Below are 22,266 nucleotides of genomic sequence, written 5' to 3'. Positions count from 1 at the left end.
GCCGCAGCAGAAAACACTTTGTCCTGGTGCAACAATCTGTGAGCATCCTGAACTGTCGAGGTGTGTGTGTGTGTGCGCGCGCGTGTGTGTGCGTGCACATGCCCAGGGAGGGCAAAGTGGTTGAAAAGACATAATGAAATGAAAGCTTGTCAAGGTGAAAGCTCCCTTGGGCGGAGAGCAAGTACAGAGAAACAGCTGTTAATAGGTACCACGGTACGTACATGAAAGAGTATTTATTGAAAACATGGTTACTGATGGGAAGCTCCTGGCTGCTCTCGGTTACTCTCTTGGCTCACAACTGGAAGTGGTATTTTTCTTTTTCTTTTTTTTGTTTTAGGGAGAGCCTCCAATTTTATTTTCCCTCAAACATTCCGTCCTAGGATAGGTAGATCTTATATAAATATATATACACGTCTGTATAAGTATGGCCTCTAGTAAAGAAAATATATAGTACACTCTTCATCGGGCAGTACCTACCATGCCGGCCTACCAAGACTGAATGCCGCTGTGTTCACATGTCCAAGGAGAGAGGCTGGGCGCGTGGTTTACATGTGCCGCAGCACCAGGGAAGCCCGTGGGCACAGCCGTGGCCTCAGCTAGCTCCCTGAAATCATGGCCAGTGGCAGAAACCACAGCACTGGGATGGGAGGGCGAAGGGAAGGCCAAACTTCCTGAGGTCGGGGAGGCCAAAGGAAAGCAAAGAGGAGGGGGCTGCCATTCAGGTTAGGCGGGAGATTTCTCTCTAAGGAAGGAAAAGATAAAAATGGCGGGGGGGGGGGGGAAGGGAGTGGACTCCAGTGGCCTCACCAGTCTCGGCCCAGGCCTTGTCTGGGCTCTCCCTGCAGAGTTCTTTGAGACTAGAGGGTAGGACTTAGCTCGCATGTCTTTGACTTGCCAGGATGAGAGCCTGAGAGCTTGGTAGGGAGAACTTTCCATCCGCCCAGACAACTGTGTGGGCAAGAGAGATCTGGTGGCTCCGGAGACCAGAGATGTTAGAGCCGAGCCTCAGTAGCAGCAGCTTACTGGCACTGAATGAGGCCAGAGTGAGCCCTCACGAAGGCGACGAAAGCAAGGGCAAGGCATCTACCAAGCAAAGGCCAAGGCCTCTGCTTGGATCTGAGACACAGGCACGGGTCACCCAAAGGCAGTCTCTCTGAGGCTCTCAACACACCTAGAACGTCTGTCCTCTGCGGGCAGCCTTTGCTGGGCTAGCTCTTGCCCACACGGGATCCAGCTGACCCGAGAGCAGGCTCAGGAAGAAAAGGTGAGTGACTCTTGTTAACTCCAGCCCAAGCAGTCCCTGGCCCGGAAGACAAGGGCGTCTGCTATTCATTCCTCACGCTCCGATCCCAGGCTCCGCGGTGACAGCGAGGGCCGAGCACCCTGCCTTCGTGACTTATGGTGGGCAGGGACCAAGAAGAAGCTCTGGGTGGTCTGAGGGGAGTCTGAGGAATGGCTGGCATTCACTGGCCACCGTGGTCACTACAGATTCTGTACAAGCAAAAGACAAGGCACCAGTCTGTGGGTGTTTCTCCTGGGCCCCAAATCCCTTCCTGGCTACCGTGGAGTCTGGCTCCAGGCTCAGCCGTAGTGATAGACAAAGTCATAGCTGCTGGGCTCCTTGGGCACTGGCGGCGGGGCTTCAGGAATCTGGATGTTCTCCAGATCCAGGAGCCGCAGCTTCATCTCCATGCTCAGCAGGGTGTCCAGGTCACTCTTGGTCAGCTCGCTGGACATGTCCTTCCCCAGAAGGGCACTGAGGCCATCGATCCAGATGCAGTACTGTGGAAGCAAGTTGTAAAACATCACATGGTGGCCCCTGGTCAGCAGGAGGGCCTGCCGAGGTCCCTTTGATGACAGGATTCACCGTAGTCTCTTTTGACACTACTTAGTATAGGCAGAGCTGATTTGGGATAATGGCAAAGATAAAATGGGAGGTGATCATTCACTTTCAAAAAAAAAAAAAAAAAAACCTTTTGGCTTTTATGAGGGATTTACATTTAAGCTTCCTAAGATAATCTGAAATATGATTTATTTTTATTTATTTTTTTAAATATGATTTTTAAAAAATGCAACTAATGAATACAGCAAAACAAGACCTGAGTACTGGGGCATCAACTAGCCGAAACTGCCTAGGAAATGAGAAATGGTTGGGGGGAGGGGGATAAATATTAGGGAAAAAAAGCAGGACCCAAAAGGAATCACTGTAGCATCTCAATTTTATTTCAAAAAAAGTTAAAAAAAAAAAAAAAAAAGCCCAGTCAACAAATGTTAAAAGTAAGTGCTAGAGAAATTGAACTTGAGGGTCTCATGATAAGGAGGAATAACAGAGAACTGTCGACCTATCCCTCTCTCACTCCTGCTCAGTCTTTTTCCCTGCCTTTGCTCACCTGTCTCCCCACCTGCTAGTTCTTCACTTCTTCCCAACAGAATTCCACTGGCAGCTCGGGGCTGCCAAAGTGTCTCCTCTTCCAGAAGCCCCACCTCTAGTGCCCTCTGATGCTCCCCAAGCTCAGCAGCCACACAGGGCTCAAGCACAGTTACTCATGTAACACCGAGTATCTTCCAGTGCTGCAGGTACCACTGCGGGGGCCCATCAGGCGGACCAGACCCGTCAGCCCCAAAGCCCAGGCCAGACCCTCTACCACCTGTGCCCAGGAGCCCTGAGGACGGAGGATCTGTCGGGTTCGCTCGGGAAGGTGGCCATGCGGAGACTGAAAAGGGGGAGAGTTTTCCCAGTCCGGACAAGTTCGGTTATCCCCTGTGACCCTGATTTTCTAACTGCAACTTATGGCTGCTGCTGAAGAGCAGTAAGCTGGGGAGCCCAGCCCAGGGGGATGGACGCCAGCCTGGCAGATCGCCGGCGCCAAAAAGCCTTCATGACACGCTGTGGTCCCCTGCCTCTGGGGGATGTCCCTGTTCTGCCCACTCCTGCCTTCAGCTGAAGTCACAGAAGGGGCGGGGCTGTCCAAAGCGGGACCACACTGCTTACCTCATATTTGTTAGGTGCGATGAAGTTTAAGGTCTCATCAGGGTCATACAGGATGGAGAACGCCAACTCCAACACCTCCTGAAAGAGAAAGGGTTTCAGTTCCGTGGGGGCGGGGGTGGCCTGGGCTCTGAGCGCCAAGATCCTGGCCAAATTCCTTGTCACCTGGCACCGTCACTGAAGGCACTGATTCAGATGTGGTATCACCAGGCCCCCAGCACGTGCACCAGTGTGGCTGGAGACGAGGCGTCGTGGTACGAGCGCTAACTCACCCACCCCCCACCTGAGTCACACCTAACATGTGGATGCTCCTAACACTGGAGAAAAGTCATTTCTCAACACTCAAAACCTCTGTATCTCAGAGTCCAAGACTGTAGGTGACCTACATATGTAGGTATGTATGTTGGTGATCAGACTGAAAGTCTTAACGGTTTAGAAACCCACCACAACAATAACAAATTGTGGCCAAAGATGACAGAATTTAAGCATCAACAACATAACTGTAATGGACTGGGACAAATATCAATTTGCTTAAATCCATGAGTTCATAGTACTACTAAACAAAACAAAACAAAACACATACACAAAATTGGTCAATGTTGGATGATACCAGAGAACCAACTCACTGTTTTAAAAGTAGGTACTTTTATAAAAGGAAAGAATCAAGCACTTACTCTCCTTTCTTATATAAACTGGACCACTGGGAAGCCAAGAGTAGATGATGGTAAGTTTCTGTTTAGAGAAGTAGTTCAGCTCATAAATGAGAATGACCGCATTAGAACACCACTAGTTTGCAAATCTTAATTTACTCGTGGAAGAGGCACTTAGCACCAAGAGTCTGCTAACATCGCAAAAAGAAAGACGATCACATCATGTGTCTCTTGATAGAACATAACGCCACCTAGGAAGTCATCCTGTCCACCCCCCCAGCAAAAAAGGGGGTCAAACCTGAACTGGATCAAGCCTCCCCCTAAATCTCTCCACCAACGTACAGATCTGGGACAGAGAAGCAAGTTAAACTATACCACGGGGAGACAATCAGCACATTTCAGACTCTGAGAAACTACCAAACAAGCAACCTGGTTTCTTCAACTAATAAACCGCAAAGAGGAAAACAAAGATGGAAAAGAGAAAGAGGAACTAAAGACTAACCACAATGTGCATATCCTATTTGGATTCTGTTTCAGTAACAAAACGGGTATGAGTATGTGTATGTGTGCACGTGTGTGTGTGCACGTAAGCATTTATAAATTTTTATACAGAGAAATTATGTTATTTATAAGAATGCAAACATATATGGAATATTTGATATTAAATGACAACTTTTAAAATTTCTTTTCAGGTGTGATAACAGTATTGCAATTATGTGAAGAGTCCTTATCATTTACAGATACATTCTAAATATTTAAGAGGAAGTGACATCATACTTGATTTTTTTCTTTGATGTAATTAAATAAGCGGATGGGTAGGACCGGCCACGGTTGTTGAGGCTGGGTGATGCGTATGTGGGGGTTCTATCTGTTTCTGTGTATGTTCAAAACTGTTCTTAGTAAGAGAGCCGTAGGAATAACTTAGAGGGAGAGAAGGGGGGCGGGAGAGCGTGTACTTAAACCGCGACTACCGCCTGAACCCTCCGGCGTCACCGTGACCGTGACCGTGACCATGACTCCGGCAGGCTTGCTGCTCCGCTCACCTTGTTCTGTTTCAGAGCGCTCTTCTCTTTCATGTGGGGGCAATCCTTCCCAGTGACGATGGCCTTAATGTCTGCAACAGGAACTGGGAAATGAAGGGCATTAGTCTCTGGAAGATTCACGCTGCGAGTGGGTCTTTGCATCAGTGCTGGAAGGGGAGCCCCAGCCCCCAGACCAAAGGGCTGTGTCAGCTCAGACAGAGTGGCCTGGTGCTACTTCCCGGGGCATGGCCTGCTGGGCTGCGTCCAATCTCACCGGGGGTCAGTTCAGGGCTTTGGGATCGTCTCCCCGAGGACCGGAGCCTTAGACGCTCACGTCACTTCCACGGCACCGTGAGGAAGGCGACAAGGCCCCCAGCGCAAACAGCCGTGCTCACTGCCTGCCAGCCCCTGCCCTAAGGCCTTGACGTACATGACTCATTCAATTCTGACGAGGGACATGTGCCTATTGCTCCCATTTCGCACGAGAAACCAAGGCAGAGGTGCGAGTTAACCTGCATTAATTAGAATTACCGGCAAAGCTTGGATTGGAGCCCAGGCAGTCTGGCTCCGGAGCCCCGGCTGTGCCACCGCCTTTCGGTAGGTACAGTCTGGTAGCGCCCCTGACAGTCTACCAGCCCCATTCCCACTGGGGATCCCACGGGCTTCCCCGAGCAGCCCTGTGAGGTAGTCCAGGTAGAGAGGACCTCTGACAGATGAGCAGACAGGTCCAGGGAGACAAGTGGTCCACGACCAGATAATCGGCTTGAGACAGCCAGGACTAAAACTCAGGTCTCCTGGGGCGCCTGGGTGGCTCAGTCAGTTAAGCGTCTGCATTCGGCCCAGGTCATGATCCCAGGGTCCTGGGATCGAGCCCAGTGTCAGGCTCTCTGCTCAGCGGGGCGTCTGCTTCTCCCTCTCCCTAGTCCTGCTGCCCTCCCTGCTTGTGCTCTCTCTCTCTCTTTCTGTCAAATAAATAAATAAAATCTTTTAAAAAAAAACAAAAAAAACTCAGGTCTCCTGACATCGAGTCCAGCTACTATGACACATTGACAGAGAAATGAACCTACTTTTCTCCTGCAGGGATTCAAACGTCACCTCCCCTTGAGGGTTGTCATCCAAGTCACCATAGTGCAGGACTTTGTGGTTCAGTGCCAAGCGGCAGTACCAGAAACGTTCTGGAACACAAGGCAAGACAAGCAGGTGACCAGGGACAGTTCTGGCAAAGGCCAGGGCACATGAAGGGCAAAAGGATGACATGTTCCCGGCCTGCTCTCTGCAGGCTCTGTCCGGCAGGCTCCCTGCCCCGTGTGGTGACTCGGAGAGGTAAGGACCAGCCCAGCCGCCCAGACCCCCTCACCTTGCCTCCGACGGTTCCCAATCTTCCGGAAGCTGCTGCCCTCACAGAGCCGGTTCAGCCGCTGCTGCTTGATCAGCTCCAGGATCTCAGGCTGGATCTTCTCCCTCAGCTCCCTGGGGGGACGCGCACGGAAGCAAGGGGAGGTGAAGACACGGCAGGGCTGGTGGTGCCTCCCCCCCACCCCACCCCCCGCCGCCCCCCGCCACCCAGAGGCACTTACACGATTGGCGGGGACTGGAAGTCATCCTGACTCATCCGCTCGGATTGGCGCAGTCGCAGGATCTCAGAGTAGCTCAGGCTACGCAGTTTGCTCTTGAACTGATCCAAAGAGCTGGGTTTGGAGGGCAAAGCTCGAGTGATCTGCTCTCGGACCACCTGCATGACCTGAGCGGGAAGGAAGCCGGCTGCCTCAGTCCCTCTGCTGAGGGGCCAGGCCCGGTGCAGGGAGCCCGGCTCTGCCCCCGCCCTGGAGTCACCCCAGACACCTGCTGGGTGAGCAAGAATACTGACTCTCCGAGGCACACACCTTCTTAGGTGGTTCTCGGGAACAAATGCCTGCTAGGGACAAATGCTTTCTTTCCCACAAATTTCAACTAGTCGACAGTGTGCTGAAATGAGCACAGGTTTGGAAGTCGGAGAGAAAGAGGCTCAGATCCTGACCCCATCTCTTAATCTGTGCCTTGAGCAAGCCGCTTGCCGTCTGCAGGCCTCCCTCTCCTCATCTCTAAAGCCAGAGAAAGGAAGACTCGATTTTGGATATACACTTCCTCAAACAATAGTGAAAGAGAAAACAGGCCATCCCATGGCCCGTCGGGCAGCTCTGCGCCCACGCAGGGCAAAGTGTACAAGAGAAAAGACTAGAGGAAGACGTGAACATGGTCATCACTGGGTGGTGGACTACAGAGAACTTTCTCCTCCTCATACCTTGCAGATTGTTTACAATGAGCTGAGTGGCTTCTGGACTGTCAGCTTTTGACGGCCCAGCAGTGAGTGCTCTGTGGAGCGTGGGGACTTGGGTGTGCGTCAGGAATGACTACTGAGTGGATAGCCAGGACGGGCCTATCCTGCCAGTCCACACCTCTCCCTAACGTTTCCTGGCCACGGAACCGCAGCAGGGCCTGACATAGTAAGTGCTCAGTCAACCAGCGCTTGTACGGTTAGGCTTAGCCTCCTGCCCTCTACGGGACATAGGCGGGCAGGTACTGGCTCCTCTGGGGCCATGAGGGGCCCAGGGCACCGAGGGGCAGACCCCTGCTCCAGGCCACAGAGGAAGCACAAGCAGAGGGGCCCAAGGTTCTCCGGTGTGGCATCTTGTGACCCGGGGCTGCCGACACGCTGGTTTCCCAACTCAGGGGCTCCCCAGGCTCCGGAGAGTGGTCACAGACTGTCACGTGACGGCCTCAAGTTGTGGGCGTCAGAGCTCTGTGACACGGACCTTGTTGAAGTCCTCGGCTGTCGCCCTCATCTCCTTCCAGGTCTTGTTCAGCAGCTGGATGCAGATCCCGAAGAGCTCCTCAAACGCGCGGTCATGGGTAAAGAACATCGGGTGGTAGTCGTTGCGGCCCTCGTTGGCTACGGAGGAAGAGAAGCAGGGAGGGTGAGGCTGGGCGCTCGCGTGCACTCAAGTCCCGAGGAACAAAAGCAGAGCAAGGCCAAGGTGAGTGAAGAGTGTGGGATGGGCCTTTCTCTACTTGCTCAGCTTTCTTCTTTCGGTCTGGCTCTGCCCTCTCTCAGGCTCGGCTAGCCTGACACACGGGGCCAAATGGATGGAGGCGCAGCTCCTGAACACGTGAAATGACCCGCTCAAACCAAGCAGCAGCCATGATTCCCAAAAGCGAGGATAAGACGGCTCACGGCTCACCCGGTGACTGCCCACACAAAGCACACTAGTTGTCCCGTCCCACTGACCCCTAGCTTTGTAACCCCGAGTCCCCCTAGGCTCCTGATTACGGAGTCGCTGAAAGAAGAGGGGGGTGGCTGGGACTTACGCAGCTCCCCAACCTGCAGGATTTCACAGAGCATTTTGGTGAGCTCGATGGCGCTGCGGCCGAAGGGGCACTCGTGTTTGTCCTCCCGGCTACTGTTCTCCAAGACGATCTGGGGGGAGGAAGGCAGGGGGATTAGGGAGGCGAGACATGTGGTGGCAGGGCTGAGCCAGCTGGCCCCCAGCTGTTACCCGGATGTAGGTGTCCTGATGGACTTTAGCCAAGTACAGCATGTTGTCCAAGGCCAGCATTCCAGGAGGAGTCTGGGTAAAGTCCATCGCTGGGTTGATATGGTTCTGGGGAAATAAAGGAACCGGACTTGAGACTCGGTAGCCTCCCGTGTGCGGTGCCACCTGAGGGGACGCCCTACTGCCCTCCTGTCCATGCCACTAGCTCTTGTGTTACCTCCTTCCTGCCCACCATCTCTGCGAGACGGGGAGCTCCTGACCTGGGACTGTGCTGACTCATTCCGTCTCCCCAGCACCCAGCATACTGTGTGCTGAGTGGGTCGGTGCATGCTAAGTGTTTAATTGAATTAACTCCATCATCAAATGTGTCCTACCATAAGATATCCACTTCTGCTTTTCAAAGCACCTCGCTGCTTTCAGGAGAGGTCCTCTCTTTACCCATGTGACTGACCTCTTGGACCCTCCAACAGATGGATTCGTTCCAAGGGGCCAAATGCTGCACGGAAATGCATGACCTCCCAGCGCCAAGGCCAACTAAGTGTCAGGGCCCCTCCAGCTTCTTGGTGTCATCGATTCCAGGGCCACCATGATGAAGGGGGGGTCCTCGGGGCTCTGTGTGGGTGCGCCCTCTGACCTCCTGTCAGGGGAGCAGGCCTCCCAAGATCCATACTTTGGGAAACTTACAGTAAATCCCAGCATTTTGTAGTCCTTGGTATACATGGCTTTGCGCTTCTCAGTCCCACTCCCGGGGACACTGCTAGGGTCGGACTCTGCATCAAATGCGATCCTTCTCAGTTCAAATATAATGTCTCTTTGAGCCTGAGAAGTGAAACGGACAGCCAGCAGGTAAATCAGCTAACCCAGGGAAGCAAGGAAAAGAAAGAGCAGGCTGGGCTTTCCTGGGCAGGACCCTGGCCCTGCTCAGTCTCCGAGAAGGCATCACCTCCGCCTTCAAGGGACAGAGGTGGGCTTGGCCCAGAGAGTCACTCAGCGGGAAGAGACGGCAGGGAGGTAGAGCCAGGTTTCCAGGGCAACACAAACCATTTCTGCAGACACAATCGAGCACAGTCCCTGGCACGCATCAGGTGCTCAGCGCGGAGCCTAACGGTGGAATGCACCACATCAAACGGCGTACAACTTAAGCCAGGAGTACTTGGTCCCACGGAGCACCTACCTGGTCATTGGGGTCCATCTTGGTCATCATCCTTTCTTCCAGAAGGTTAAAGGTCAGGACTTGCAGGACATACAGCTGATGGGCCATCTCAGTTTTGATTGGGCGGTTCCCTCGGATCACATGCTGGAAAAAGCAAAGGCAGGGGCAAGGGCTGAACCGATTTTCTTCTCCTGAAGACTCACATCCATGCTGGTGAAAAAGAAAGTATGCTGGGCAGGGAACAGGGTTTCCCTCCCACACACGGAACTTGGAGACTTCGTGTTCTAGAAGGGATGGAGCATGAAAGGTCTCGATTCAGGCTGAGATGATTCACTGCAGGCCCCAAGGGCACAGTCCCTTTTTCCGCACTCCCCTGGGCAGGGGAAGTGGAACCAAGGGCAGAGGCTGTATCCGGTCACGCCAAAGACAAGGGAGGCTGCCCTGCTACGATTCTGACGCAGGGCTCAGTGGCTGGACCTTCCTCCAAGTGGGCACTCAATCCAAGACAACAGACAGTGTGTGCGGAGGACTCCGCTTTGTCTTCCCGTAGAAAAATACAATGTTGTGCATGGCCTCACCAAGTAGAGGCTTTAGGAAAGGACATTTTCCTGAAGTAGTATGGAGACACCTACACAAAGGAGAGCACCTAATGCTCCTTGTCCAGCCCCCAACGTTCCCCCTGCCACCTTCTCTCCTATCACTCTGTGTATGCTCCCCTCCCTGTGTCCCCTGTATTGTCCCGCCCCCTCTCTTTCCATGACCCCCACCATGCCTTCTCAGTTCTCACCTCCGTCCCTCTGACGCCCACCCCACTTCAGGCTCCCCCCTTCCCTCATACCCCACCTCTTTTTCTCACATGCTACCTCTCCCTGTGTCCCTTGGGTTGATCAACGCCTGGCGACGTTCTTGCCTCCTATTGCCCTGCTCTCACTCCCACAATGGCTGCTCTTCCTGGCTTGCTCCCTCGTATTTCTTGCTTTTTCTCTCTTACCCGCCATCTTGAATCGTTCTTGGTCTCTTCTCACCCAAATGAGACTCTTGCCCAGTTTCCCACACACACTCCCTCCGTGTCCTTCATGTTCTCTCACTCAGTCTAGCTCTATGTCTCCGGAGCTGTGCTGTCCAATATGGAAGCCACTCGGCATATGTTAGAATTCACTGAAGTTAAAAATTCAGGTCTTTGGTCACACTAGCTAGATTTTAAGCTCAACAGGTATAGGTAGCCAGTGACTACCACCCAATGATAGAGTAGATATAAAACATTTCTGATGTGGGAAAAAAAAGGCAGAAGAAAAATTATTAAATTTCCTTACTACCCAGAGCCCACTGACAAGTCCTTCAAACAGGCAGAGTGACATTCCTCTAGGGACTCAACTGCCTCAATGTTAATACTTTGCTAAGGGCAAAAGGCAATCCTAGCCTGACCGCCAACCCCCCCCCCCTCCCCAGGATCCTGTAAGTCTACTTTAACATATAAGAATTCCTTTGGAAACTTCCTTTATCTCTAAACCCCCCCAAGATACATGTTGGCAATCATCCCCCAAGCATATGGCCCACTGATACACATCTGAAGGGTCTCATGACTAAGGTTTTATTAGACAGTAATAAATGACCTTTTCCCAACAATAGCTAGCCCCCTCAAGGTCCTGGAAACCTTGCTTCCAAAATTCCTCAGAGACTTACACCATCCCTAACCCCCTCCTGACTTGAAAGTATATAATGGGCCCCTCCTCATGACCCCCATGCAGTTCTTTCTGCCCATGGGTCCCCATGCTGTAATAAAATCACCTCTTTGCACCAAAGAAAGACGTCTCAAGAATTCTTTCTTGGCCGTCGGCTTCGAATCCTAATAACGTCTTTCCTACATCAATTTCCATTATCACAGAAAGTTCTTCCAGACAGCACTGCTCTAAAGCTCCGTAACTCTAAAGTTTGCTCTGGCTCGAGATCAATGTCTTTAGACCTGTGCAGTCCCAATCTGGTAGCCACCAGCCACATGGGGCTGCTGAACACCTAAAATGTGGCTAGTCCAAACTGAGATATGTCGCAAATGTAAAATGTACGCCAGATCTCAGAGCCTTAGTGTAAAAAAAAGAAAATGTAAAATATGTCATTACCAATTTTTTTCTATTGATTACGCATTGAAATCATAGTATTTGGGATATAGTGGGTTAAATTAAATATATTATTGAAATTGATTGCCCATATTCCTTTTTTACTGTTGCTACTCTAACATTTAAAATGAAATAAATGGGGGCGCCTGGGTGGCTCAGTCATTAAGCGTCTGCCTTCGGCTCAGGTCATGATCCCGGGGTCCTGGGATCCAGGCCCACACTGGGCTCCCTGCTCAGCGGGAAGCCTGCTTCTCCCTCTCCCACTCCCCCTGCTTGTGTTCCCTCTCTCGCTGTCTCTCTCTGTGTCAAATAAATAAAATCCTTAAAAAAAAAAAAATGAAATAAGTGGCTCACGCTATATTTCCACTTGACGGCGCTGCTCAGACTTCCTTTCCCTGACATGTGACTCCAGAGTGTTCTTCATTTCTCTAGATCTGCACAGCTTAATACGGCAGCCACAAGCCACATGTGGGTATTTTAACTGAAATTTTTAAAAATTACAAATTTAGCTCCCCCGTTGCACTACACACATTTCAGGTGCTCAGGAGCCACACATGGCCAGTGGCCCCCATTCTGGACGGCACCTCCATGCTGCAGAAGGTTCCACGGGCAGTGCTGCTCCTAACCCCTCACCAGTGTGTGCTAAGGCCCTCACCTCCTCCACATGGTGGCTGTCTGCTGCTCTCCGCTCCCCCCGCCCTAGCAAGCCACCCCACCCCCAGCCTCTCGCTGCGGGGTCTCCTCAGGGCCCCCCTCCACACCTCGTTTTGCCTCCCTCTGAGCCTCTTCCTTTCTCCGTGCCCCCTCCCTCTGCCACTCCGATGCCTCCCTACCCTTCCTTCCTCCTCTCCTCTCTCCATAATTCATCAAACCACTTTGAGAACCACCCCAGTTAATGTGATATGGTTTTTGTTCACTTGAATCCCCCTTTCTCAAACTTAGAGACATCACAGCGGGGAGGTAATCACTCAGCCCGTCTGAGAAGTCACGGTTGCAGAGCTTTTAGCTCAAGTCCTACTTGAGTGCGGAGGGATTCAAGGCCTGCACTCTTTGGCTTCACTCTGTGAACTGCTGGGACTTCAGTGAGCACGCATTAACCATTTCGGAGCAAACCATTTAAGTCCTGAGTCCTGACCCTGAATTGTCTTCTCTAGTAGAATCTTCGCTTGTTCCAAGGTTTGTCCAGAAATGAGCGGAACTAATCCCACTGAGGTAAATAATAAGCCTCGAAATGCATTACATTTCCCTTAGAAGGGTCCCCCCTCCCACACATGCACAGGACGGCACCTAAGAGGGCTGCTCAGGAATGTGGACAAGCACGCGTGGGACCTATGTGCTCTGCATGATTCACGGGCGGTGGGCCGAAGCGTCTGCTCGCGTCCCTCCTGCCTGGCTGGCGGTGGGGCTCTGACCAGGGAAACGGCCAGTAGGCAGGAGCTGGTTCTGCAAAGTGAAGAGGTGGGCTCTGTGTGTTCAGAGCAGGCCGTTGCTTGACTTTGCAAGTGCTCAGAGCTCACTTCTTGAATTCTACCTTTGTCTCCTGCTTACAGTAAAAGAACTGCTGATGTGAGCTGGGTGCTTACCAAGGGCCAGGCACCCTGCTAAGCGCTGTAAATATAAGAGCTCATTCAGGCCTCACATCCAGATGAGCAAATCAAAGCAAATCGAAGTTAAGTGAATTGCTCAAGATCAAAGATTGGTTAATGGCAGAGTGGAGGCTGGTGACTCTAAAGTTCGTGCTCAGAATTACCAAGCCTTTCACACCTGACTTCTCATTTCTCGTTTTATTCCTTTCACTGTGGCCTCCTGGTTTTCCCTTGGTTTTGACAACTGATAAAACGGCCTCCCTTTCACCCAGATCCCCAGCTCTCTTCTCCAGCTCTTACCTGCCCCCCACCCCGCCCCAGCCACTCTTTCCCACCCACATCCCCGCGTGGGGACAGGGAGTCAGCCCTCTTCTCAGAGGCCTCCCTCCCCGCCACCTCCCCCTCTACTTTCCTCCCTCATACACCCCCAAGAAACACACACACCTGCTAGTGTGAGGTTTCTAAATGCCAGCCTGGTTATGTCACCATCCCTATGAAATCCCCTCAACTGCGCTTGGGAGAGAGACTAAGGCCCTACTTGACCTGGTCTTTGCTGCGCTCCAGCCTCCAGCCCCAGCACGCATCTGCTCCTTGACCCACCCTCCGCCCAGTCACACACCCCTTCTCGGTCTGCTGAGGAAGCCTCAGCCTCACCTGCCCTCACTCCTCTAGAGGCTTCCAGACACCTGCTACCCCTCCATCCCCCAGACCGTGAAGCTCTATGGAAGCACTGAGCACACGGTGTTCTGGCGCCGTCCCAGGGAACCGGAATATCTTTGAGAGCAAACACACTGTCTTATTCCTCCCTACTCGTGCCCCACACAGCTCAGGTCTGATTGGTGTTAGCTGAACGAATTACTTTCCCCTTTGGGGCCTATTTTAACACATTCCTTCTGAATAAAAACTGTTGGAGCCTCAGGGCAACAAACAGCACAGCTGGCTGGCCTTCGTAGCTCCTCAGAGGCTCCGGGATTCCTGGTGGGAGGGCCTCCCAGAAACAGCTCTGTTGACAGAGGATTACGAGCAAAAGCATTCCAGCTTAACAAGGGTTTATTAGCACCTATCTATTGGTAGGTTCCCTTTGAGCGCCCTCCCCACGCAACAGTAATTTCAATAATAATAATACAACTACAGTAACAGTAATAATTGCTATCACCAGTAACAAAATACAGCTTGTTCTGGGAACTTACATTCAGGATTATGGACCTAAGGTGCTTCTGCGCAAACGCATTGGCCATATCCTGTTGAGAAAAACAAGCAAATGTAAGGCAAGGTGGCAGGCACCCAGCTGTGACAACTATCAAGTTGATAGTCACTATCAAGTGATATCGTGGCTCTGGGGCTTTTTCTCTGAAATTTTTTCTCCTTTCAAATAAAAAGCGGGCAAATGGAAAAAAAAAACCCACAGACCATCAAACATATTTTATACTCTGAAAAATTCCCACATGCTTTTTTTCTGGGAGGGCAAATTGACTCAGATAGGGCGTCCCTCCCCAATGGCACAGTCAACCACATCATCTTCCAAGGGGAACAAAGACCACTTCAGGACGAGACAGTCGGGTCACAAGGATGCCGGGCAACGGACAATGCGTATGGAGCACAGAGCAGCGAGATGGTTCCCATGCACCGTTCCAGGCAGACACCCACCCCCAAGGCTGGAAGGGCCTCCTCCAACCCAAGGACAGGGCTTTGGCCCCAGTGCCCCCTCCGGGGCCCCCCAGCGCAACACTCTGCCACAGTAAGTAGCCGTGATTCACTTCTGACTGGTTTGGAGAACAGCATGTTGGTGCTTTTGGGTAATTTCTCCTAATAGGGTCAGAGTTTTTATTGTATTTCGTTCAGATTTTGACAGTAACTCTTTATTTATTTAGCACACTCAGGAAATAAAGGATCCTACATAAAGGAGTCTTCCAGGGAGCGAAGCTTCAAGGGTCCTTTCAGGACCTTGTTTTGATCGTTCTTACACAAATTCTCTAAAAATATATGATAGACATTTCTTTATTTTTGAAGGGACAACAATAATTACAACTTCATCACTGCCGAGGACTTGGCTTCCCCAGAAGAGCGGTACGTTCTGCCACTCTGCCACCCCGAGGACCTCCGAAATGTGCGGCTGTTTTTCCCTCAACAAAATGGTCCCAAGGTTCCTGTGCTTTTAATCTTTCTGACAGCTTTTCATAATTCTTCTGTCTCCTCCTGCCAATCTCGGCCATTGCTTCTTACCACATTAATTAGTATGACTTCACTTTCTAAACTGCTGCCTTAATTTAATTTTATGGATAATTCTAAATCAGTGGGCCTGAGGGAGCTGTCACACCTCTCCCATGGAGCAGTATCTGTGAGCACTCTCATTTTTCTCAGAGCTAAAAGGCCTTTCCCTCTCCCTTCTACATCTCTAGCCATATTCCAAATGGCTGACGCTGCCAGGAACATTAAGTTTTACTTTGCATCCCCTGAGCACATGCTGGGCTGGCAGAGGAGGAAGGTGGCCTAGAAACTTCTTTGGTAGCTATAGGTTGGCTTGAGATTAAATCTTGCTGTGGACAACTTACAAAGTGGGTAATTGACATTGGCCTACTGCTAGAATATAATGGCCTTAGACCAGAAGCTTCTCTGGAGTGCTGGGGGAAAGCACTCATCCTCTTTCATAGCCTCGGAAAGCCGACTTCTAAAGCTCCAACCAAGAAACAAGCATGCAAATTCCCTCCTGACAACTGTCTAAACTTTTTCAAATTCCTATGGTCTAGTACACATCCAAAGCAACATGGATTTATCTTTACTCTTTGCCATACCAAGCTGGAAGGCGATGTATCCGTGGTATCATCTACATGAAAGTCTCAGGCTGTTTCTGAATCTGATCTCCCCTGGCTGAACCACGAACTTATGTAAAGACAGGTTACAAAGGAAAGATTGGGCAGCAGTCCCTGGGGTAGACGTCTCCTTAATCCTGGATGTAACACTAGTCTCCAGAACGTTCCCTGAGTGTTCTGATGAATGAGATTTACAGCACACAACCTTTCCCTGGGTCTTGGAGTTCCGTGAACCCCTCGGTCAGAACAAGAGGTTCTCGCCCAGCTCTGACCTCCCCACCTGGAAGAGAGCTGGGGCCCTTTCCACATGGCGGTGCTACTTACAGTGACAGGCAGGTCTAGAGGGTTAAGGTGCTTGTCCTGCCGGCAGAAAGCAAAAAGCACAGAGAGAAGCAGATGGAAGAATGAGCTGTCAGCTTACATTCAAAACAGGACTAGGAAGGGAGAGATTAACAGAACAAAGCCATCCAAGAAAGACAAGGACACACAGAACCATAGATGCTCCTGGTCCTCCCACGGGAAGCCACCAAGAGCTTGGTTCATGATCCCACAACATGAATTTCAACTTCCAGGGCCCATGGTATGGACAGAAAATCTAATAGTCTTTCTTTTGTATGCCACTTGGGCTTTTTAACCAGAGATATCTAGAGTGTCAGAGTTGGAAGGGCCCTTAGAGATCATCTAACCTGGCTCTTTCATTAGAGACCCGAGAGGTTAAAGAACCTGCCCAGCCTGGAAAAGCACTTAGGCCTCCGGGCCCTGGGCTCAGGTCCCTGCTTGTTCCCTGGCCCGGCCTATTCCTGGTTTCCTCACTCGTAAAACAGGGGGCTTTTCCTCATGACACCCCTGTGCAGTACCCGGGGCATAGGCTGCTACTCCCATATCACAGGAGAGGACACCAGGCCTCAGAACAGAGCTGCGTGCATCGTGCCGCACAGCTAATGGGCCGGGGAAGAAAGCAGCTTTGAATCTGAGGATCTTTATACATCAAACTTCGTGCCAAGTCCCCCCACTCTGGCTTCCTTAAGTAAGGATCTCATTTGTCCCACTTTCCTTGGACTGGACGGTGATGCCGAGAGGGTCCTCTCCCTTCTCGATCCTCTAGCCTGGGTTGGCAACGAAGACCAGCCTGGGCTTGTCGTCTAGCTGTGTATACGAGGTCTTTTTGGAAGACAGCCACCCCCGCTTGTTTACCTATTGTCAGAGGCTCTTCGTGCTATAATGACAAAGTTGACTGGCTGCCACACAGGCCACGAGCCCACAGAGCAAAAGATATTTACTCTTGGGCCCTTCGGAGGAAAAAGTCTGCAGGCCATGCTCTGACCTGAGACCTGGGCCTCCCAGGCCTTCCTTAGCAAGGCCGCTCTGAGGGCCCCTGACACAGAGGGGCAGGAGGAAGGACTCTTGGGGAAATGGCCGTGTGACGGCTGTCTGCACAACAGAGGGTGCGTGGGAGACAATTCTTCTCCTGGAAGAGCCCAGATGAAAAGCTTGAAAAGGCAGCCACAGACCTGTCGCTTGTCCTCAGGAGCCTTCAGGAAAAGCGCGTTAATCAGTGCAATGGCGTAGGTCTGAATCTCCTGGTTGGAGCTGTGCCAGTGGAGAAAGAAGGCAGAGGGCGATTAGAACACTGACCAGCGAGAGGACACTCAGCTGCATCTGCAACAGTCGCTCACAGATGGTAATCAAACAATCATCCAGGGTGACATCTCAAAAGCCTTAAAAGTGGGCATACTCCGTGACCTGGCAACTCTACTAATAGCAATTTATCCAAAGACAGTAATCAGGGAGCTGGGCAAGATGTATTGGCAAAGCGTTTCATTCAACTATTGTCAAAAAAAAAAAAAAAGAAAAGAAAGAACAGAACGGTAAATAATCCAAATGTCCACAATCAGAACTCTGTTTATACACATTAAAGTCCTAAGTCGTCATTAAAAATCACGTTGTAAAGGTTCTTCACCCCGGATTTGGGGATGGGTTTGGAGTGTCTGTAAACCCTAGAAACAGTGCAAAAATTATTCCACGCAGTTGGTTGACTATGTGTTATTTTCTCCAAGGAAGTGAGAGTCTATAACTGTTACTGGATTTTCAAAGGCATATGGGATACAAAAAAGATGTAGAACTACCCTTTTAGAAAAATCTTTAACATGGGGAAATGTTCAAGAGCTATTACTCGGTAAAAAAAGCCAAGGTACACAGAGTATGTAGAGTAAGCTCTCGGTTCTGTTAAAAGTATGCATGGAAAAAACAACTAGCAGGGCAGTCAGTTTAATGTGACAGTGGTTCTGTCGGGAGGTGGGGAAATGGGCAAAGGATTTACTCTTTGTGCTTTTCTGTATTTTCAAAGTCTTCGACTACAAACTTGTTTCATTTTAAAACAAATTAACTACAACCATTCTGTGGAATCTTATAATCCTAGCACTTGGCAAGATGTCTCCACCTGCCACACTGGGGGTACACTCGGTGGCCGGCAGACTTCCTGGTCAGGTGCGGGGCATCCTGGCGGTCTCATGGAAGGTACTCAGTGTCCCAGCCCAAACAGCAGAGAACATAATGTCTAGTAACAGCTATGGGCTGAAAATAGTCGCAGACCGACCCCTAAGAAATGCCATGCTCCTCTGTCATCCTTGGGGGACACAGCTGGGTCATTCCCAATTCAGAAAGGAAGAAATAGAGAAAAGTCTGATGTCAGGAAAATCAGAACTCTCCATCTGGAGTTTATAAAGTTCCCTTCACTTCAAACAACCTTTTTGGCTTTGGGGTATGAAAACAGAGACTGAAGAATTCCTTAGAAGTGACAAGGAGACATCAGAACTGCAAATTGTGCTTTCTTATGACTTGGATTAGTTGGGGGCGGGGGGTACAGGTCGGGAGCAGAGCTGAGTGAAGCTGGGAACTGACAGGGCATTTGGCGGCATCTGCCCACGTCCGATTTGCTAAAAGGGAGCAAGACTCAGAAAGGAGTCAACAGTATCACCATGTTGTTTGGATGAGTCCAGGCCCCTCAAATTGTATTAGAGGGCTTAAAGTGAAGTGAAAAGAATGGAGAGGAGAGGAACAGTGCTCCAAAGGGTTCATCGGTCTTCTGGTTTTACTGTCTGGTAAAATGTTTTAGGATGTGTTAAGCTTCTTAGGTTTTTGGGTTTTTTTTTTTTCACTTTTATTTATATTTATTTATTTATTTTTAAGTAGGCTCTGCACCCAGCGTAGAGCCCAATGCAGGGCTTGAACTCATGAGATCAAGACCTGAGCTGAGATCAAGAGTAAGACGCTTAACCGACCGAGCCACCCAGGCACCCCTGTGCTAAGCTTCTTAGAAAACAAAGAAAAGCAAACAACTCCTGAAATGAATACCTATCCTGTGCTGGCCACAGATGCAAGATCTTTTATCTCCTTTGATCCTCACAAGTCTGAGTGGTGGGGAGGACTAACCCCAGTCTAGAGAGGAGGAAACCGAGACCAGGTGAGACCAGGAAACTTGCTGAAGGCAGAGACCTGGTCAGTGTGCAGGAGAGCCAGGATCTGACGGTAGCCTGAACTCATGCCCTGTGAGATATTTTTTGCTACCCCCTACAGCATACCTCTCGTTCGCTAAATGTTCGCTGAACAAACACTAATTGACTTCTACTTAAATCAAAGCAGGGGATCCACAAAGGATTGGTCCTTCTTCCCAGAGAGTTCAAAATTTAAAATGGGAGACAGGTAACAAAAATAAAGGATTTATATCATTGTCATAGGTACAAAGAGAGACTATTTGGCCCAGAGAGGAGAGAGCATCTAATTCTGCCAGCGTGTGGTGGGACAGAAAGGCTGGGAGCACTCAGCTTCATCCTGAGGGACGAGGAGCACCACGGAGCATTTTAGCAGGAGCATGACATGATCGGGTCCAAATCCTGGGAGCGTCCCAGCAGCAGTGTGGATGTGCTGATGAATGAGTGAACAAGCAGCCCAGCGGTGTGGAACACAAGCAAAGGAGGAGGCCTGGGAGATGGCCAGAGGATGAGAGGTGAGAGGGAGGCTGGGGCAGGGTCTCTTACTCACACCTGGAGGTGAGAGATGAGCTGTCCCACGGTGATTTCCTCCGCGATCTTCTGGTACAGACTCTGGCTGTTCAAGACCATGCTCTCCAGGATGGCCAGGGACCTCTGAAGGATGGACACGTCCACCATGGGCTGGCTCACGTACCCTGCAATCTACAGCCAGCGAGGGCCGGTCAGTCAGGAAGCCCAGGGCCCAAGAGTGCTGGACGGCTTGGGTTTCTGATGTTGGCCCACGAAGGCTCTCCTCCCAGGTGTGCGGCCCACACGGGGGCAGCTGTCCCCATGTGGACAGTGGTATCTGGTTTATGGCCACCCTGGCCGATATGCCAGGATTTCCCTAGGCATGGGCAACTCCATTTGTCAAATGACAAATGATCCAAGCCAACTGTGTTTCCTCAAAATCTAAGGGCTCAATCCTTTGTTTTCAAAATAAGGGTTGAGGCATGAAAACGCTAAGTGTAGAAAGCAGAGGATCTTCCTGAAACTGGGATCTCCTTTTATCTCCATGTACCCTTCTCCTGACACACGTTCTGCCCCTACGTGCACACAGGACAGCAGAGACTCGGGAGGCAGGAAGGCCTCAAAGTCTTGTAATCTAATAACTCCCCATTATTCTCAACCCCCATTATAATGTCCCTGACACATGGTCATTTCACTTTTGCCTAAATATCTCCAGCATCAGGAAGTTCCCAATGTCCCAAGCCAATGACAGGTGTGATTCTAGGTCGGTGGATACATGACTCATTGGCTTTAGTCCAGTTTTGAGAATTGACACCTCCCCTTCCTATAGAAGAAAGGAAGGCTAAAGTAGAAGTATCCCCTCCCACCCGCCGAGTTCGATCTGACGATCCAAACAGGCTGCTTTGCAGATCTGTCAACAGAAGGCAGACTTAGAAATCTAAGGCGGAGAAAATGAACACGTATAGCCAAAGAGAAGGGAGTGCTCAGGAAGCAGTTTGGAAGCTCAGGGCTGCCACTAGTGGCCCGGCTGGTGTCATCCCAAGTCTCACTGACAATCCCATCCCGCTTGGGCCACACACACCCAGTTCCCAGAGTCTGTTTCCATCTTCTTAGAGCAGGCCCTGAGAGAACAGGGAAGCAACTCTTTCAGGAGCCCCAGGAAGACCCGAGCGTGCGGATGAAAAATTGGGCCTTGGGCATAGAAAGCTGACCCTCAGCAGAACGGCTGTCTTGCATGCATTTCTCCATAAACTGACAGGACAACCGGCCACAGAGGGAGGAGGAGGACGACGGAATGCTGGAGGCCTCACCTGCTTAATGAAGGTGATTGAAACCATGTCCCAGGAGACAATGCCGTGGTCCATGAGCTCTAAGAAGGCAGTCAAGGTGAATGCCAGCATCTCACTGTAGCTGAGACATAGGCAAAACACACACAAAATTGGACAAAGATTCAGAGCCGGGGGACACAGGTGTGGCAGCAGCCGCGACGGGAACGGATTTCAGCAAAAGCGCCAGGGACAGTCAGCACAGCTGTGAGTAAGCTCCTGCATGCACACCTGGCCAGGTGTGCAGCAGACTCTGTCCAGGTATCCATCTCTGGGAAAAAAGAGCTGCCAGGGGATTGGCTTTCCTTCCCCACATCACCTCACCACAGGGAAACACGCGCACTCATTTGTTTCCCCAAACCAAGAAAGGTATCAGACCTTTACAATCCCAACACTTGGCAGGGGTACCCAAGGGAGCTTACCGCCCATGTTCAAGGCCAAGAGGCAGCAGTGCAGGACAAAGAGTACTAATTTCGGACAGGGGCGCAATTCCTGTTCAACTATTTACTAACTGTGCAAATTTTATCTTTTCAAACTTCAAATTCCATCTCTGTAAAACTGAGTTAATCTCACAGCATGAAGATCACAGGGTCGTGGCGAGGGCAAGATGACAATGCATGCAACACGCTGGCTGCAGTGCTGATGGAGAATGGGGATTCCAATGCCTTCTCTCCTGTGTCCCTCCTCTTTCTACACACCACCCTTTACGCAGCTGCACGGTGCTCTTGGCAAGGCAGGGTCAGACCCGTTAACAACACTCCCCGTGACAGCACTGCGGTGTAAGCAGCATCCCCATTTTAAAGAGGAGGAAACCAAGGCCAGCCTAATGCTACACCCCCTGGAGACGGCAGAAGTCTCTGATGGCTGCTGAAGGCTTCAGGATGTCCGTGCTGCTGCAAAATCCAAAACTTAAAACAAACACTCATGATTAGGTGCCTGGTTTGGCTGAAAATTTCAATAGCTTGGTCCATCAGCTGAAAAGAAGATTTCTGCCTCCATCTGTGCCACCTGAGAGGGACAGAAAGCCACCACAGGCCTAGACGGCTAACTAAATAGCTGTTCATTCACGGCTGACCACGGGCATGC

General features: G+C 50.9%; 1 protein-coding gene across 3 annotated transcripts in view; it reads right to left on the bottom strand.

Annotated features, from left to right (window-relative positions):
* Positions 1-202: 202 nt before the first annotated feature.
* ELMO2 (engulfment and cell motility 2) overlaps positions 203-22,266 on the bottom strand; it is a 38,483-nt gene continuing 16,419 nt past the window's right edge. For all 3 annotated transcript variants that reach the window (XM_032419183.1, XM_032419184.1, XM_032419185.1), the window contains 15 exons: positions 21,166-21,265; positions 19,896-20,047; positions 17,366-17,444; positions 14,235-14,285; positions 9,366-9,488; positions 8,876-9,010; positions 8,195-8,299; positions 8,007-8,115; positions 7,454-7,590; positions 6,239-6,402; positions 6,019-6,131; positions 5,729-5,836; positions 4,683-4,765; positions 2,993-3,070; positions 203-1,782 (listed from right to left, as the gene is read on the bottom strand). In XM_032419183.1, coding sequence (XP_032275074.1) covers positions 1,582-1,782; positions 2,993-3,070; positions 4,683-4,765; positions 5,729-5,836; positions 6,019-6,131; positions 6,239-6,402; positions 7,454-7,590; positions 8,007-8,115; positions 8,195-8,299; positions 8,876-9,010; positions 9,366-9,488; positions 14,235-14,285; positions 17,366-17,444; positions 19,896-20,047; positions 21,166-21,265 — 1,738 coding nt within the window. In that variant the 3' untranslated portion in view covers positions 203-1,581. The remainder of the gene's footprint in view (positions 1,783-2,992; positions 3,071-4,682; positions 4,766-5,728; positions 5,837-6,018; positions 6,132-6,238; positions 6,403-7,453; positions 7,591-8,006; positions 8,116-8,194; positions 8,300-8,875; positions 9,011-9,365; positions 9,489-14,234; positions 14,286-17,365; positions 17,445-19,895; positions 20,048-21,165; positions 21,266-22,266) is intronic.

This window comes from Phoca vitulina, unplaced genomic scaffold (genome assembly GCF_004348235.1).
Source record: "Phoca vitulina isolate PV1807 unplaced genomic scaffold, GSC_HSeal_1.0 scaffold22, whole genome shotgun sequence".
Lineage (NCBI taxonomy): Eukaryota > Metazoa > Chordata > Mammalia > Carnivora > Phocidae > Phoca > Phoca vitulina.
This window is presented reverse-complemented; position numbering and strand designations above follow the sequence as displayed.